Genomic DNA, 16758 nt, shown 5'->3' with positions numbered 1-16758 from the left:
AGAAAATTAGGTTTTACAATGCAAAGTAGCATAAACATATACTCCCTCCGTCCTATTTTAGGTGTCTCGGTCACTTTTCTACACTTATTTTATAAAAATGATAATGCGCCTAATTTTCTGATAAACTATTAAACTATTTAGAAACTATTTAGAATGCTATCTAACCAAAAAGATGAGTATTATGCTTAGATGGATTAGATAACATAATAAATCAATAAGAACGAAATACTTGAGACTAATTTGTGAGTATGTATGAGATCCTAAGATCGTTAGGGAGTTAACAACATATGATGCTTTAATCGGCCCTTGAGTGTGCAATCCTAGATCTAAAATTGGAGAAAAAATTCAATGGTCTCAGTATACCACTATGGAAAGCATATGTGGTATACCCAACCAATAGTATTTTGACAAATAGATATGCTTATGGGTCCCATCTCCAACTAGAAGCACATATAGGCACACACATATATGGAAATTTCTCATGTCCATACATAAATCGTATATCTCCATATACACATTAATTACCATCCCATTTAGCTAGCGGCAGAAAATAACATTAATTACCATCTCATTTAGCTAGCGGCAGAAATTTGATTTGATATGAAAATTTTGCATCCCATTTTGGATTACGAAGAATGCATTTTGAAAAGGAGTTTATGATGATTTTAAGCTTGAACTGTTATTTGTATCTTTTATTTATGAAACATTTTATGTATTAACTATTGAGTACTATTGAGTGTGCAATCCTAGATCTAAAATTGGAGAAAAAATTTAATGGTCTCAGTATACCACTATGGAAAGCATATGTGGTATGCCCAACCAATAGTATTTTGACAAATAGATATGCTTATGGGTCCCATCTCCAACTAGAAGCACATATAGGCACACACATATATGGAAATTTCTCATGTCCATACATAAATCATATATCTCCATATACACATTAATTACCATCCCATTTAGCTAGCGGCAGAAAATAACATTAATTACCATCCCATTTAGCTAGCGGCAGAAATTTGATTTGATATGAAAATTTTGCATCCCATTTTGGATTACGAAGAATGCATTTTGAAAAGGAGTTTATGATGATTTTAAGCTTGAACTGTTATTTGTATCTTTTATTTATGAAACATTTTATGTATTAACTATTGAGTACTATTGAGTGTGCAATCCTAGATCTAAAATTGGAGAAAAAATTTAATGGTCTCAGTATACCACTATGGAAAGCATATGTGGTATGCCCAACCAATAGTATTTTGACAAATAGATATGCTTATGGGTCCCATCTCCAACTAGAAGCACATATAGGCACACACATATATGGAAATTTCTCATGTCCATACATAAATCATATATCTCCATATACACATTAATTACCATCCCATTTAGCTAACGGCAGAAAATAACATTAATTACCATCCCGTTTAGCTAGCGGCAGAAATTTGATTTGATATGAAAATTTTGCATCCCATTTTGGATTACGAAGAATGCACTTTGAAAAGGAGTTTATGTTGATTTTAAGCTTGAACTATTATTTGTATCTTTTATTTATGAAACATTTTATGTATTAACTATTGAGTACTATTGAGTGTGCAATCCTAGATCTAAAATTGGAGAAAAAATTCAGTGGTCTCAGTATACCACTATGGAAAGCATATGTGGTATGCCCAACCAATAGTATTTTGACAAATAGATATGCTTATGGGTCCCATCTCCAACTAGAAGCACATATAGGCACACACATATATGGAAATTTCTCATGTCCATACATAAATCGTATATCTCCATATACACATTAATTACCATCCCATTTAGCTAGCGGCAGAAAATAACATTAATTACCATCCCATTTAGCTAGCGGCAGAAATTTGATTTGATATGAAAATTTTGCATCCCATTTTGGATTACGAAGAATGCATTTTGAAAAGGAGTTTATGATGATTTTAAGCTTGAACTGTTATTTGTATCTTTTATTTATGAAACATTTTATGTATTAACTATTGAGTACTATTGAGTGTTCAATCCTAGATCTAAAATTGGAGAAAAAATTTAATGGTCTCAGTATACCACTATGGAAAGCATATGTGGTATGTCCAACCAATAGTATTATGACAAATAGATATGCTTATGGGTCCCATCTCCAACTAGAAGCACATATAGGCACACACATATATGGAAATTTCTCATGTCCATACATAAATCATATATCTCCATATACTTTGGTCTTTTGGAAAGCTATGTGCTAAAATTCAATGTCATCATTGAAGAATAAAGTGTGATTGAAAAGCCAAATGTTCCTAATTATTAAAAGCCAAATGGTCCTAAATTATTAAAAGCCAACATTCTAGTTCCTTCAAGAAACTCCACTGTTTATTAATAAAAGACACCGGGTGTTTATGTGAGTGTGTAAATTTTATCAATCAAGAGAAAAATGGTGAAAGCAAGGATTGTAGGGATTGGAATGGACTATTCAGCAACGAGCAAATTAGCTTTGAATTGGGCAATTCATAACCTGGTTGGAGAAGGCGATCAGATCATCATAATTCATGTTTCTTCTCCTAAAGCTGATCCCACTAATAAACAGCTTTTTGAAGATACTGGATCACGTACGAATTAATTACTTCTTCTTTTTTTATTTATTTATAGCTTTGTAGCTTGTAGAAGTATTTCATTTTGTGAATCATGAATGTTTTTATTATGCACTAATAAAAATTTTGGTTTGAGTTTGCAGCGTTGATCCCTCTATTAGAATTTAGGGAAACTAATGTAGCCAAACGCTATGGTCTCACCCCTGATCCTGAGCTTCTTGATATGCTTCATACACTCTCCCACACCAAACAGGTATTACTCTCTTTTAACTCTTAACTATTTATTACTCCATCCAGTCCCCTAAAAATTGACAAACTTATAAATAACGCTAGTTTTAATGTGCAATTGATAAAGTAAAAGAGATTGAAAAAAGTAAGAAAGAGAGAGGTAAAATGTAATGAAAGTTGTGTTAATAGACTATGAGGTCCTCATTATTAGTGATGTTTAATTAATTAAAAACTTATCATATTTAGACTTTATCTAATTTTGGGATGACCCAAAATGATAAAAGTAATTAAAACTTACCATATTTAGACTTTATTTTTTAAAAACAAGTGCAAAAAAAAAAGTTAATGAGACAAAAGAAAGTATTTTCTTCGTCCCAACTGAGTTGAGTCAACTTTTGGGCATGGAGATTAAGAAATTGTGTAGAAAAGTAAGAGAGTGGAATAAAGTAGGAAATATAAAGAGAGAGTAAAGTAAGTGATGAAATAAAATAAGACTGATTAGATGTTTTGTTTTTGGTCAAAAGGGGAAATGATTCAGCTTAGTTGAGATATTCTAAAAAGGAATATGATTTAACTTAGTTGGGACGGAGGGAGGGAGTACTATATTTTTCATTAGTATTATTTGTGGCAATTGGGATTAGTTGAGTTAGTACATCAATGTGTGTTTGTTTTAATAGGTGAAGGTGATGGCGAAGGTGTATTGGGGTGATCCAAGAGACAAATTGTGCGATGCTGTGGAACAACTCAAACTTGATACACTTGTACTTGGAAGCAGGGGTTTAGGAGTTCTCAAGAGGTCATTTATAAATTTTTTTTTATCATTTTTATCGTGCCTAGTTAGGTAAATCATTGAAATAATAAATCTGTTGACTAGTGGTGGGATGACCACGAGAGCGCCTTTGATAAATTTAGTGGGGAAAATGCCCCAAATATATAACCAGTTCAAATATTTATTTTGTTTTAACAATTTTTATTATTGTGAACAGGGTGTTACTTGGTAGTGTGAGTAACTACGTGGTCCAAAATGCAAGTTGTCCGGTCACGGTCGTGAAGGGGACAACACCAAGAAATAAGGTTAGAGATTGTACCAAGTTATCCAAAATGCATGTATAATTAGTTTTTGAATCTTATTTTCTAGATCAAATATTGGAATATGCTTTTTTCTAGTTTGTTTTTCTTTGTTGGTGAGTTGAGCTTGTTGTATGAATAAGTGATTGTAACGTACAATTGATTGAGGTTTGATGTGGTGCTTATCATTTTCTTCTATGATTTCTTTGAGCGAACCTCAATAAGTACGACCAAATAATCGCATATGAATCAATGTAATATTGTGAAGTATAGCTAACTTCAATCCTCCCCACCAACAAATGAATGTTCAAATCTGTTTGATTAATTGATCAGGATATAAGATAGATATGCATTTCAGATTATATATTTTCTTGATTCTGAATTTTCATGCTTCATACACTCTCCGTCCTATAATAGATGTCACGTTTTTTCCTTTTAGTTTGTCCCATTAAACATGTTTCATTTCATTTTTTGGAAAAATTTCCTCTCATATTAATATAAATATATTATTTTCTATTTCCACCTAGTATTTTAAACAATATCTCCTAAAATCTCGTGTCATTCCCCAAATGTGTCATCTATTATTGGACGAAGGGAGTACTTTTCTTTGCTCCAGCTTTGGTTTTATTTATTTAAGCTACAACTCATCCATATACCACATTCTTCTCTCAGTTTCCGAAGATAGAATTGACAATTTTGCTAGAAATAAATAAATTAAAATGGTCAAAAAACGACTCTCACTCGCGAGCTGACGAGTGGGCATCACCGTCCACACTGCAGCGCCCCACGTGCCATGGTAAAAAAATGACGCCCACTCGCAGGGCGACGAGTTGGCACCACAGCTCACAACGTGGGGAGGGCGCGTGGCGCGCTGGCTAGTAAGCGGTCTTCCCCCGGCGAGCATTTCCACGAGCCGATACACCCACAACGCAAGCTCGCCGCTGGCTCGTCTCTGCGATCGAGCCACATTGTGGATTCACAAACGCGGTTTTATTCTATAACATCCCAACATCAACAACATACCGAGTCAGTACCAAACATAACGCGGTTTTATTCTGTAACATCCCAACGCCAGTTCTTTAATTGCCAAGTAAGGCATAGCAAAGCAATACCATAAAAACTTCAATCACTTACCAAAAAAGGTTATATTACTACTACTCCCATTACAAGAAGCAACAGCGGCAAGGGTAAAAGGACCTCACTCACGTAACCTTATACGTCTCCAGCCAATATTTATGACAAAAAAAAGAAGTCCAACTTATTTTTCAGACATCCGTTTCTTTACATAATACAAACAAAAAATCATCTCCGAGAACTCAGCTCTAATCGTATGTCTTCTTTAGATATCTTCCGGCCCATTGATTTCCTGCAACAAACAAGAGAGCTACAGAATCATATCCCAAACTCTAAAAATTGCAACGTAAAAAGAGCTCTAGAATCTTACCTTGTTCTCGATCACCTTTCCATCAGGAATCTCTAGCTTCGCACCCGACTTGGCAGTAATAGTCACTTTCCCCTGAAATCACAAGCCATATCCAAAAAGACGAATAGACCCTTTAAGTTTAATCACAACCAAGTTGCTACAGATGAAGAATGCAAATTCTAATGTCCTGGTACCTTCAAGGTAACACCAGCTCCAAACCAAACGTCACCTGTCACCTTTAAGCTATCCAGCTCAATGATGCTGGGAATGGACTTGAATCGACTCAAGAAGTTACTAACCTACAGATCAAGTCACTGCTAGATTCAGGAATCAGGCCAATAAAGTGAAGGCAATAGTATAGATGAATCTCAACCTTCTTGAATTCAGGTCCCAAATCAATAGATGGGTTAGCTGGATTGGCTCTTGCTGGGTTCCGAGTGACAAAGCCATCGTTCAAGGTGTACAGATCAGACTGAAAAGTAAATGGTTTGGATTTACTTTAATCATCAAACAGCATCATATGGAGTCCCATAAAACAATTTCGACATTAGGCATGACTTACTTGGACCAGAAGCAAATCTGAAGTTGCCTTTACAGGCAGGAACCGAGAACGGGGCACATTGATTCCAATAGCATGATCAAAGAACTACATGAAGTTTAAAAGCAGAGAGAGATACAGACAGACAGAGAAATTAAATCAGTTTCAGAGGGAACCAAACACCAACCAGATCATGACTACAAATTACTGATGAAAAAATTCAAGGAGAACAAGTGATCCCATACCCTTATTGCAGCACCAGCAGCAGTCTCAAGTTGAAGAACTTTGATCCCATCCACCTCCTATAGAGTATAAGGGATTCAATCAAAACAAAGAAAGATAGAAAATCCCATTTGAGAAATAAAGGAGACGCCTTCAAGAGAAAATAAAGGAGATACCTTAGGGTTGGGAATAATTTCCATCTTCAATGAATCTGCTTGAACAAGTCTGTTGATAGCCTGCAAGTTAATCCACCTGCATGGATTTCATTACATGAATTGACAAACATAGCTTTACAAATTTTGCTTGCATAAATTGACAGCGCTCCCTGCCACAGCATACGCAATAGGCAAAAGCTGCACAATAAACTAGATCAAGTCTCTATGTCCATGACTCACAAGTTGTTTGTGTTGAAAATCTTGAACTTCTCAATTGACTTGAATTCATTGACCTATATCAAAAAAGAAAATATTGACATCAGCATCCACATCCAAAGAAACAGTAAGTATGTAACAAGAATGAGGTACATTAGGGGAAAAAGTGAGCAAACAGGCTTGAAACGTAAAATGAGACTTAAGATAGGAGTAACTTTATAGCAAACTATACTTTCATGCTACAATCCATCTTTGAAAACCAGATCAGAGTATGATGATGCAGTTTTGTGTTTATAAATTTCAATCATTTATACATCAAAACTAGTATAAAAAGAGCCTTATTACAAATTTTTGGTTTGGCTATTATATCCCTACTATATATTTAATTTAAGGGTAATATGGCATATGATATATTATCTTCATCAATATTTGTTAACTATCTAATACTTCTAAAAACTTGTATCCAATAGCAAGAGCTAATTTGCTTAGTCAAGACAAACTAAGCAAACAACAACATTGCAAAGGGAGCCAAGTTCACCAAATTGATATGTATTGTTCCTATAATAAGAATTGTGCTTTCAAGTTTCCACATGATTTGAAAGTAGAGAGAGAGAGAGAGAGAGAGAGAATATAGCTCACATGTTCATCAGGGACTTGAGCTATTTCCAGAAGCTGCACCAATAAGAAGAATTATAATTCAACTAACATTTATCACTGAACATATTGAAACCCAATAAATAGTGCCACAGGAAAAAATGGCATGTAGAACCCAGCACTTATGAAGACAACTCCATACACTCGACAAAATTACATTTTCCAATGATTATTCTAGGTCAGTACAAACAGGTACTCCCTCCGCCCCACCGAAGATGACCCACTTTCCTTTTTAGTTTGTCTCACTCAAATGACTCATTACTAGAAATAGAAACTTTTTTATCTCTACTTTATTCCATCTCTCTTACTTTATTCTCTCCAACTAACACACTAAATAAATCAGCATAAAATCATGTGCCGCCCAAGGAAGGGTTCATCTTCCTTGGGATGGAGGGAGTACTAAATAAGTAAACATCTTATTCAAATGTTAAGATAAATATGCAAACATGTTTCTAGGGGAAAGTTGCAAGGGCAGCGCCAGCAAACAAAGACAATGCACTTGATTTAGAACAATGTCAAAGATGAAGAGACAGCGATAATACATTGTTGTACATTTTCAGATAATCAATAAGAATCTAGCACTGAAATTCCTTAATGTAAATTAGCTTATTTCCTGTCAATAAGCATTGAAATCTAGCAACCAATATAACTATTTCATTATTTCTTAGAAACCCAGGCAATTGTCAAGTCAATTACCCTCCAGTTTGATTTAAGACTAATATGCAACAGTAGCAAACATGTTTTAGGAAGATACCTGTACTTTCCCTTCGTAAGAGATTAAAGTACCACCTTTCACATCGGCCAGTGTTTTAGGTGTGACCTGCAAAAGTTGCATATCTTAAAGCTACAAAAAGTTGCTACAAAGGATATAGAATCTGGAGGAATGATTTTGGTTACCTCCATGCAGTATTCATTCTTATTATTGATCAAATGCTTAAGAATTTCTGCAGCAGTGAATTAAGGATAAATATCTGTGGATCCTTGAATTGCTAAAAATAAACTAGTACAAAAACAGCCAAGAAAACAGTGCATAATGCAATTGTGTAGAAACAAGTTCCATCAAACGAGGATACTCAGATCAACAATAGCTCCTAAATTATCTGAATTGGCAACAAAGACGTATTCTTTGCCCTGAGAAGAAAAGTACAAGAAAAAATCGTTGGGGTAAGTATATGTGCACCATAATGCACAGCAAAGTTGAAGGCAAGGAGCATTTAAGGGCTAGACCTTTGATAGCAATGCATCGAGCTTCCCACTATTCTTCAAAGAAGGAAAGACATCTCCATGGCCAGGAGGGTACCTGCACTAGCAGAAAAGATGAGTACTGCATGTGAAGCCAAAAGAAACAGAATGTATATAGCAGTATCCAGTCACGACTATATTTTGCAGTGAAAAAATCTAGCTGATGGTGTAAGAGTGCACAAAGATAAAATTTCACACACATAAATGCAACATAACTGCTGTCAAGGTTGGGGGATGAACAAATCATCCATGACAAAACCAGAGTTCAGAAAATCATAAATTTCCCTTCTAGAGTCATACACAACTGACACCGCCAACCAACAAATATTAAAATAGGTTAAATTTAATTCAAGAACAGAGAGTAAAATATCATGGTATACCATGCATCCTTTCCAGTGTTTCCTTTGGAGGGAAGTGGCTTAAAATCTTCCACAACCAGGCGAGGGTATTGGCTCTGAAAAATGCAGAGTTATAAAACAACATCCTTAAACATTCCCACATATTGAAGTTGGCAATATTTGAATTAGTGAGAAAAAAGATATTATACAGACCTGGTTAAATGTATGAATCTCAATGTTGGACTTGGCATACTTTTCAATAATCTAAAGATTTGCAGAAAAAAGAAAAATCAGCGAATGACTTAAAATGCATGTGAAAAAACCTTCCTTATAATTTTCAAATTCACCTTTGATGTATCAAGAAAAATCAGCGAATGACTTAAAATGCATGTGAAAAAACCTTCCTTCTAATTTTCAAATTCACCTTTGATGTATCATCATGTGTGTTGAATGAGTTCATTAAAAGCAGGGGTACGCTGCATCCATACTTCTTATTGAGGCTCTGCACATCACTGATAGTTCAGTTGCAGCTTCTTAGGCTAGACAACATAAAGAAAATCCAGAGGTGACATGATACCTCAATTTGGATGACAATCAGATCAAGAAACGTCATGCCATTACGAACTTCAATAACAGACCTATTCACAGTACCATTTCAATTACAAATTCAAATAGTACAATTGGAATTAAGGAGACTCAAAAAGTGTCCTAGAAAACTATTGAAAGATTATCCATGTCGAGCTAATAAGGGAAGACAATATGCAAATGGGAAAATTGATAATAAACATTTTCTGCAACAGATGCTATTATGACGGTCATATTCAGCCAGTGTCATATTATTCATTGAAACAGCGAATATTCGAAACCACCGCAGTGAGATGCAAACGTAAAATTATGTAAACAATCATCACAATGATGCCACTCAAGTTGATTAACAGAAAATGTAAAACATTAAACTCATACTTTGGACCCGTGCACCCCATTGTAGTTCCCAAGCCTCCATTGAGCTTTAACACCACAAGTTTGTCCAGAAGTTTTTTCGTCTCAGCAGCATCTGCCATAACAAACTAAACTAATCACACAAGGAAAAGCATAAAACAATTTTATCCTTAACCTAAAACCAGCAAATCAACACCCAGTTTGGTTTATCCATACTAAAAACATAGTAATTAATGATCCCAGGTTTGGTAAAAAAAAATGTAACCACCTTCAGGAACAGGGGATAAGGTATCATAAGGCACCACCACCTTATCAGTCGGTGTCTGGATCTTACTCCACTCAACATGTTGAGCTTCACCACTTCACAGAAACAAACAGCCAGAACATATTAGCTTCATAGAAACCATATTTTCAATTATAGTTGGATAATTCAGCTCGCGCCATGGAAATCAATAAAACCATTCCACGAAAAATACAGACGGAAATACCTACAATATGATTATGTCCCTAATTTTATAGTGAATATTATGATGCACATCTTGCAACCGCAGATTTGGAGCTCAAGTTGGCAACTCAAGAAAATTTCGCATGAATACAGAAAATTTCGAAGAAATACTTCCTCGTTTCGCATTACGCAGCATCTATTTTATGAGGAGAAAAAAAAAGCAGCAGGTGCATAATAATCCAGGAAGACAGCGTACCTGAGATAGCGAGCTACCAGGTTGATGAATCCAGATTTCTCGTTTTCACTTCACGGAAATAATATATAAAAATTAATTAACATGAGTTATCAAATTAGATATACGCAAATCAAGTATCAAAATGCGAATTCGTGAAGCAACCGAGAGAGGTAGAGGTAGAGGTAGAGGCAGAGGAAAAGGAGGATACCTGATCTGAGTGAGAGAGGCAACATCAGATTTGAGGTTGTTGATTTTCTCGGCATCGGCAGAGCTTAGAGTAGCAGTAGCCATTTCCTTGAAGAATAAACGATCAGAGTAGAAGATCTGTGGAGAGAGAAGCTGTTGATGAGTAAAATGGTTGGTTATGTAAATTTTTTGAGGAGGAGGGGCTCCGGAGTAATTTTCGAGAATCTACACACACGTGGCTTTTCCTTTCTTTGTATATATCTTTTCTTTTGTTCAAAAAGACGAGGCATAATGCATTTCTAGAAAGAACATGCCACATGGCATCATAGATAAGCTTGAAAAGTGATATACTATTATCTTTGTTAATAATACTGAACTTATGTGGTAAGACACCTTCATCTTTTTAATAGGTTAGTTGTAGAAATAAATTGAGAACTATTATTAATTATACAAAAATAGAAAAATAATAAGAGCATCCACAATAGCGGCGCGCACAGCTTAGCCGAGCCCCGGCGCTAGGCGGTGCGCTCGCCGAACCATTGCAACCGCCTATCGGTTTTCCGAAAAAAAAATCGCCTAGCGCTAGGCGATATACGGGCGCTCGGCGATGCGCTCGGCACCATTGCAGGGTCCGGATCGCCGAGCGCATCGCCCAGTGAATTTTTTTTTAATTAATTTTCGAAACACTATATATACGCGTTTTGCACGTCATTTTCATTCGCACCACTTGTTTTAACAAGTTTTCTCTCTATCTTAATTTCTGTACAAGAGCAACAACGCGAAATGGAGAACAACAACGAAGGTATTCCAGTGACGACCGGGTCTCAAACTCCCCCGGTACCCGTGGGAGGTGGATGGGGTCCGATGCCAGGGTACTACAACATGTACCCGTGGCAGGGTATGATGCCCGGGATGGCAGTCGGGGGGAATATGCCCGGGATGGCAGCTAAGGGGAGTATGCCGGCGTGGCAGGGGGTACCGGGGATGCATCCCGGTATGCAGATGATGCCGGGGTGGGTGCCCGGGATGCAGATGATGCCGGAGGGGGGTGCCTGGGATGCAGATGATGCCGGGAGGGGACGACGATGCAGCCCCCGATAGGAGGGGTACCGGCGACGCAGGGGACGCCGGGGGAGGAAAACGTCTATCGCCCCAGTTTTGATTTTTTGACTGCTTCTTCGCATACATCGACCCCAACGGAGGCGCAGTTCACGCAATTTGAGACTTTTTCCTTAGAGGAGTTGGGGTTTGATATTCTCGGAGTTCCGGATACTCCCGTTCAAACGGGGGGAGCAGTGCGGGGTCGTCGCGCCCCAAAGAAGAAGGGCAAGGGGAAGAGGGTCGGTGAGTCGGCGCAGCCGAGTGAGGGCGACTGCTCGGTACGGAAGAGGTGGACGGATGCGGAGAACGAACAATCAGAGGATCGTCAACTTGTGGGCTAAAATAGCAGCAGCCTATGAGACATTTTGCCCGGAGGGGAGGCCACGCACCGGGGAGGATTGCCGGAAGGCGTGGGACTGAATCAGGGCTGCGGTCTCCCGATTTTCGGGCTTGTACACCAACGCCCTCCGCATGCAGAGCAGTGGCCAAACGGAGGATGACTGCAGGAGGATAGCGGAGAAAGCCTTCCCCCAGCCCGGGTTGTATAAGGATTTCACCTACTGGAACTGCTTTGTGGTGCTGAACGAATTCGAGAAGTTTCGAGCAGGTGTCGACGCTGGCTGGCCGAAGAAGCAACGACTGAACTACACCGGTGATTACATCGGCAGTAGCGGTGGTTCTCACGACCTCCCCGAGATGGCCCAGGTGATCCCCACCCCTCGTTCGTTCGCTCGCCGACCTCGCCCGGCTGGGCAAAAACGGGCGCAGCGGGAGGTGAGGGGGGTATCCGAGGGTTCCTAGGAGGTCCAATCGGCATCCCCCCTTGGCCAGTCCACAGAGGATCTCAAATTCTTCGCACTTCAACAAACGCGAGCTCAGATGGTCAAGATGTTAGCCGAATGGCGGGCGGCGACGGACCCCGAGGAGAAGAGTTTTCTTCACGCATTGCTCGTGAGCATGTGTGACGATTTGGGTGGAGACGGCGACTACGGTGGCGACAGAGGCGGCGGCGACGGTGGCGACGGAGGAGGCGACGACGGTGGCGACGGAGGCGGCGACGACAGAGACGAGGAGTGAATTTTTTAAATTAATGTATTTTTTTTATTTTATTGTACTTTTTTTAATTAATGTACTTTTTAAAATTTTAATAGCATTATTAAATTTTCATTTATATGTGTCGTAAATTTAATTTCATATGTTGTGTGATTGCTAATTATTTGTTTTATATAATTTGGAGTGATGTAGCTAGGCTATGATTGTGCTATTTGTTTTTCTTGATGATGTGGCATGATGATTTTTAGGACGAATGATGTGGCAGGAGGAGTTTGTGACTAGGCTATGACTGGGCTATTGTGGATGCTCTAATGGATTCATCTATAACCAATTCCGCATTAAGAAAAATGCGTTCTTTTATTAATTTCACATTAAAACACTTGTATCTATATGCATCTCATCTCAGACAGAATTAGTGTGTTTAGATTAGTTATGATGCCTTTACACTGCGGAATATGATTTGAAAAGAAAATTCATTTATGACTTGATGTAGTTTGTGGAGTGATTCTATGAGACGGAATTTACATTCTTAAGAACGCCACACACCTCTCCTAAATACATCAAAAATCGTTCTCAGTTCACAGCCATTTACAAAGAAAACTGATTAACTACTTCCATACATACATTCATACATACACACAGTGTGAAGTTAGCTTCTTGGAGATAAGGAACAAAACTTTGACGACGAACAGCAGACACGACCGCAACGTACATACAGTCAGAGCCACGGCTGCTTCCAGCAACTGAGTCGTCCAACGCAGGTCAAACGGTCACTTAGCTTTCACTAACTAAGCTACGAGCACAGGCGGATCCTCTGTTTCTCCCTCTCTTGAACTGTTTCTGCTGACGAGCCCTGCTCCGTGAAACATCTTTTGTATGGCACAAACCCCCTCCTGCAGTTTGCTGAAATGGTCTTACTCCACGTCTGCTCCCTTCTTCCCACTGCTGCACCAACCAAATCCGTATTCGAATCAGAGGACGACCCCTCATTTGAGCTATGCACTTCCCCACTCGACTGCGATGCAAGACTTAGCCATGGTAAAGTAGTGTCCCCAACTCGTATGCACAAAGGACCATTTTTCATCACACTACTCTGGACTCGCACCAACGATCGCCAAGCGTCCTCACAAGTACTATTACTAGCACCGGCTTTTAGAGGCACTACTCTCAGAGGATACGAACAAGGTTCCACTCTCTTATCATCATCATCCAATGGTTCCTGTTTGCAACTCAAACACGACGAATCCATGACTAGTAACGTCTTACCAAACAGCTTCAAGCTCTGCGTAGCTGCTACGTTCACAAAAGCCTTTCTAGGCGAAAGGTCCAATTCCTGTACATATGGAATTAGTGTAAACACAGTTAGTTATAAGAACCATTTAGTTTATACCAAATGCACTGCTAAAATCAATCAAGTAACTACCACTGGTATTTCTGCATCAGTGCTCGAATTTTCATCTTCACGGTCAGACTGAGACGACGAGACACCATCCTCCGACAGAAGCTTAGGAGGGGCCTCAGAGCTAAAAACGTGCGCAGTAGCGTGAGCAAGAGCAGAGGACGACACTGGAGACAGGCTGCCATTAGGCATACACGAATCAGCTCCACCGGATTGTTCCGAACCCACCACAGACAACACGGACGTAGGAGACTGATTTGGAGATACCGATCTTTCAGTTATCAAGATCCCCGTCTTGATTGGGGAAGCCAGCTTGCGTGGATAAGGATGCATCGGTTTCCTCTTGGGCCTCGGAGGCGGGATCTCAACCGGCTTCACCGAACCTCCATCCCCCACGTTCGAGTCACGAGCAACCTAATCACACCAACCATCAATACAAGTGCTTCCAAGGCAAATATTCGCGCGCCTTTATGCCACAGAGACATGACTTACTTGAAAGGCGGCATACAGATATAATGGCACTGTTTATAACTTATAAGAGCATAAAACCTTGGAGAAAAACTTCTGAGCATGGCTTCGAATTTGCACTGCAGTTTTGCTACCTACATGCTCTGCAAACATATCAAAACTCAGAAAACATCCCACACAAACAAGATAGTGTTGAATTAGTTATTAGTACCTTCGATTCTCCTCCATGCTCGGCCATAAAGCTTCAATGCCTCAACAAACTTTTTATGCTCATCTTCTGTCCATCTTTCTCTTTGCTTGGTAATTGTGTACGGCTTCCTTACCTACACAACCGGAATACAAAGAGATGATAAGATGATACGCGATTACATTTACCATACCAAAAACTCAACAATTATTCACCATCTCAACCTTAGGAGCAAACTGATCATTGAATTGGACATCTGAATCCACTGAAAAATCATCTGAGCCTGAAACAACACATTCCTACACAACAAAGAGCGTTCAAAATCAACAACCAGATCCATGAACACATAAAGACATCAAACTTCACAATTTTCCAAATTATAATTGATCATCGTTAATACCTCAATCAGGTCCAACTAATTTTGCAAATTACAGTTTTAATCGAATCATGATAACCTCATCATGAAAAAGCATGAAACATATGTTTTCCCCTTTCGGCTAATCAAACAAACCAAATACGACCAAATCAACAGATAGAAAAAGGTCACCTTTACATCCATAGCTGCAGAAACCATCGCTTTCTCGAAGAAAATTCTTAACAGCTCGAGCAAAATTTGTCCATCCAAATAATCAACAAAAACCTCACTTAAATAGTCAATTTCACGAAAAAGAAGCACCTAGGAAATCGGATCTTTATCAGAGAAGATGATTACAGCAGAGAATGGAAGGAAAGGACAAACGAGTGAATAAGCAGAGGCGCAATTGGAAAGGGATAAAAGAGCAGTTGAGATGTGAAGCAGAGAAAAATGACGCTCTTTTTGGGTCAGATTTATGAGGGGAGAAAAGAGCAGGGGAGAGAGAGGCCACGTCATGGGGTCGAATCGTAAATAACGAAATCTTTGGTGGCTTTTTTGTGGAACGATCGAGAAATTGTGGAACCTTGTGGCTCAGATTCAAAGAGAGGCTGAGACACGTGGCGAGTCGATGTCAGCTCGCTTTTCCTTTCGCTTTTTCCATCCCTATCACTACCCTACTCGCGAGTATGGGAAACGCTCTATGTATTCGCCATACAGTGTTTTCCACGCGGCTGAGTGTTAGTGGAGGTGCATTTTATTAACTGCATGCATTGGACTCGAAGAATATAGATATCAGGAGAGATAATTAGATGAGCTGACTATTTGTCTGTGAACGATATATTTTTGGATATTTTTAAGACATTTTCAATGGTATTCTAATTTTCAAAAAAAGTACAGATAATTAACTTCATGATATTTTAAAATATTTATTTTTAGTTTTTTAAGTGAAAAATTAGTTATGGGTTTACATTATAAAAATTCAAATTATTTTTTAAAATTTTGTGAGCAAAAATAGATAGTGGATATAGAATATTTTTTAAAGTTTTGGATTTAGTATAAATAATTGAATTAAAATCACGTTTATTATGACAAAACTAAACTTTATTTAAAAATGAACTCTTAAAAATTACTTCATCCTTCCATTATAATTGAGCCATTTTTTAGCACAGTGGGTGGGTAATAAAGTAAATCAGGTGAAAGAGAGTAAAAAAATAAAGAAAATAGAATAAGGGAGAAATAAGGTTGGCAAGAAAAAATAAGTTGATAATTACCATATATGAAAATGATTTAAATATAAAGGAATTTTCCAAAATAGAAAAACCACTCAACTATTAAATATCGGTGGGAATACTTAATAGATTTTGAAGCTGTCTTATTTCTCAAAAAATAAGTTAAAACATTGCTCGTAAGTACATAATTCAGTTTTAGTTTTAAATGGGATATTATTCCCTAAAATTATAACCTTTTGTAAATTATGGTATTTTTTCTCATGAAGTTTAAAAAATATCAAAAACTGTACATTTTGTTTGTTACTATTTCTCATAATGGGTCAATCATCGTATCCGTCAAATGTATATGGCTTTTTTTATAATCATACTTGGCACTAAGGGCATCCACAATGGGGCGCCCTAAGGCGCGTCACGTCATCAGTTTTATCCTCCTACCCCCACCTGCAATGGGGTGCCCTAAGGCGCGCCCTATATGTTTTATTACTATTG

General features: G+C 38.2%; 3 protein-coding genes across 3 annotated transcripts; 1 reads left to right on the top strand and 2 right to left on the bottom strand.

The window, feature by feature from the left end:
- Window positions 1-2326: 2326 nt before the first annotated feature.
- Window positions 2327-4082, top strand: LOC121763847 (universal stress protein PHOS34). The gene is made up of 4 exons (XM_042159937.1): window positions 2327-2606; window positions 2732-2841; window positions 3494-3612; window positions 3803-4082. The coding sequence occupies exons 1-4, from the start codon at window positions 2432-2434 to the stop codon at window positions 3927-3929; spliced, it is 531 nt and encodes a 176-aa protein (XP_042015871.1). The 5' UTR covers window positions 2327-2431; the 3' UTR covers window positions 3930-4082.
- Window positions 4083-4993: 911 nt separating this feature from the next.
- Window positions 4994-10660, bottom strand: LOC121765520 (UTP--glucose-1-phosphate uridylyltransferase-like). The gene is made up of 21 exons (XM_042161702.1): window positions 10500-10660; window positions 10313-10360; window positions 9880-9971; window positions 9636-9726; window positions 9250-9310; window positions 9097-9174; window positions 8886-8936; window positions 8715-8788; window positions 8320-8392; window positions 8166-8223; window positions 7990-8036; window positions 7847-7912; window positions 7078-7110; window positions 6463-6515; window positions 6244-6319; window positions 6091-6147; window positions 5870-5953; window positions 5681-5779; window positions 5502-5606; window positions 5329-5400; window positions 4994-5250 (listed from the first exon to the last, which is right to left on the bottom strand). The coding sequence occupies exons 1-21, from the start codon at window positions 10580-10582 to the stop codon at window positions 5224-5226; spliced, it is 1428 nt and encodes a 475-aa protein (XP_042017636.1). The 5' UTR covers window positions 10583-10660; the 3' UTR covers window positions 4994-5223.
- A 2425-nt stretch (window positions 10661-13085) lies between these two features.
- LOC121763633 (protein REVEILLE 2-like) lies at window positions 13086-15483 on the bottom strand. Its single transcript, XM_042159693.1, has 6 exons — window positions 15233-15483; window positions 14910-14984; window positions 14710-14821; window positions 14580-14641; window positions 14055-14444; window positions 13086-13964 (listed from the first exon to the last, which is right to left on the bottom strand). Exons 1-6 carry the CDS (start codon window positions 15257-15259, stop codon window positions 13425-13427), a joined length of 1206 nt encoding a protein of 401 aa, XP_042015627.1. The 5' UTR covers window positions 15260-15483; the 3' UTR covers window positions 13086-13424.
- Between the last annotated feature and the right edge of the window lie 1275 nt (window positions 15484-16758).

Source organism: Salvia splendens, chromosome 14 (genome assembly GCF_004379255.2).
Source record: "Salvia splendens isolate huo1 chromosome 14, SspV2, whole genome shotgun sequence".
Classification (NCBI taxonomy): domain Eukaryota; kingdom Viridiplantae; phylum Streptophyta; class Magnoliopsida; order Lamiales; family Lamiaceae; genus Salvia; species Salvia splendens.
Note: the sequence above shows the minus strand (reverse complement) of the source record. Positions and strands in the feature narration are given on the sequence as shown.

Coding starts and splice junctions, on each gene's coding strand:
- LOC121763847 (XM_042159937.1), top strand. CDS start 2,432: ATGGTGAAAGCAAGGATTGTAGGGATTGGAATGGACTATTCAGCAACG. Junction 2,607..2,731: donor TTTTGAAGATACTGGATCAC/GTACGAATTAAT, acceptor TTGAGTTTGCAG/CGTTGATCCCTCTATTAGAA. Junction 3,613..3,802: donor GGTTTAGGAGTTCTCAAGAG/GTCATTTATAAA, acceptor TATTGTGAACAG/GGTGTTACTTGGTAGTGTGA.
- LOC121765520 (XM_042161702.1), bottom strand. CDS start 10,582: ATGGCTACTGCTACTCTAAGCTCTGCCGATGCCGAGAAAATCAACAAC. Junction 10,361..10,499: donor GCCTCTCTCACTCAGATCAG/GTATCCTCCTTT, acceptor ATTTCCGTGAAG/TGAAAACGAGAAATCTGGAT. Junction 6,516..7,077: donor CTCAAGTCCCTGATGAACAT/GTGAGCTATATT, acceptor TTTTTGATATAG/GTCAATGAATTCAAGTCAAT.
- LOC121763633 (XM_042159693.1), bottom strand. CDS start 15,259: ATGGTTTCTGCAGCTATGGATGTAAAG. Junction 14,985..15,232: donor CTGCAGCTATGGATGTAAAG/GTGACCTTTTTC, acceptor TTTGTTGTGTAG/GAATGTGTTGTTTCAGGCTC. Junction 14,642..14,709: donor AGCATGGAGGAGAATCGAAG/GTACTAATAACT, acceptor ATATGTTTGCAG/AGCATGTAGGTAGCAAAACT.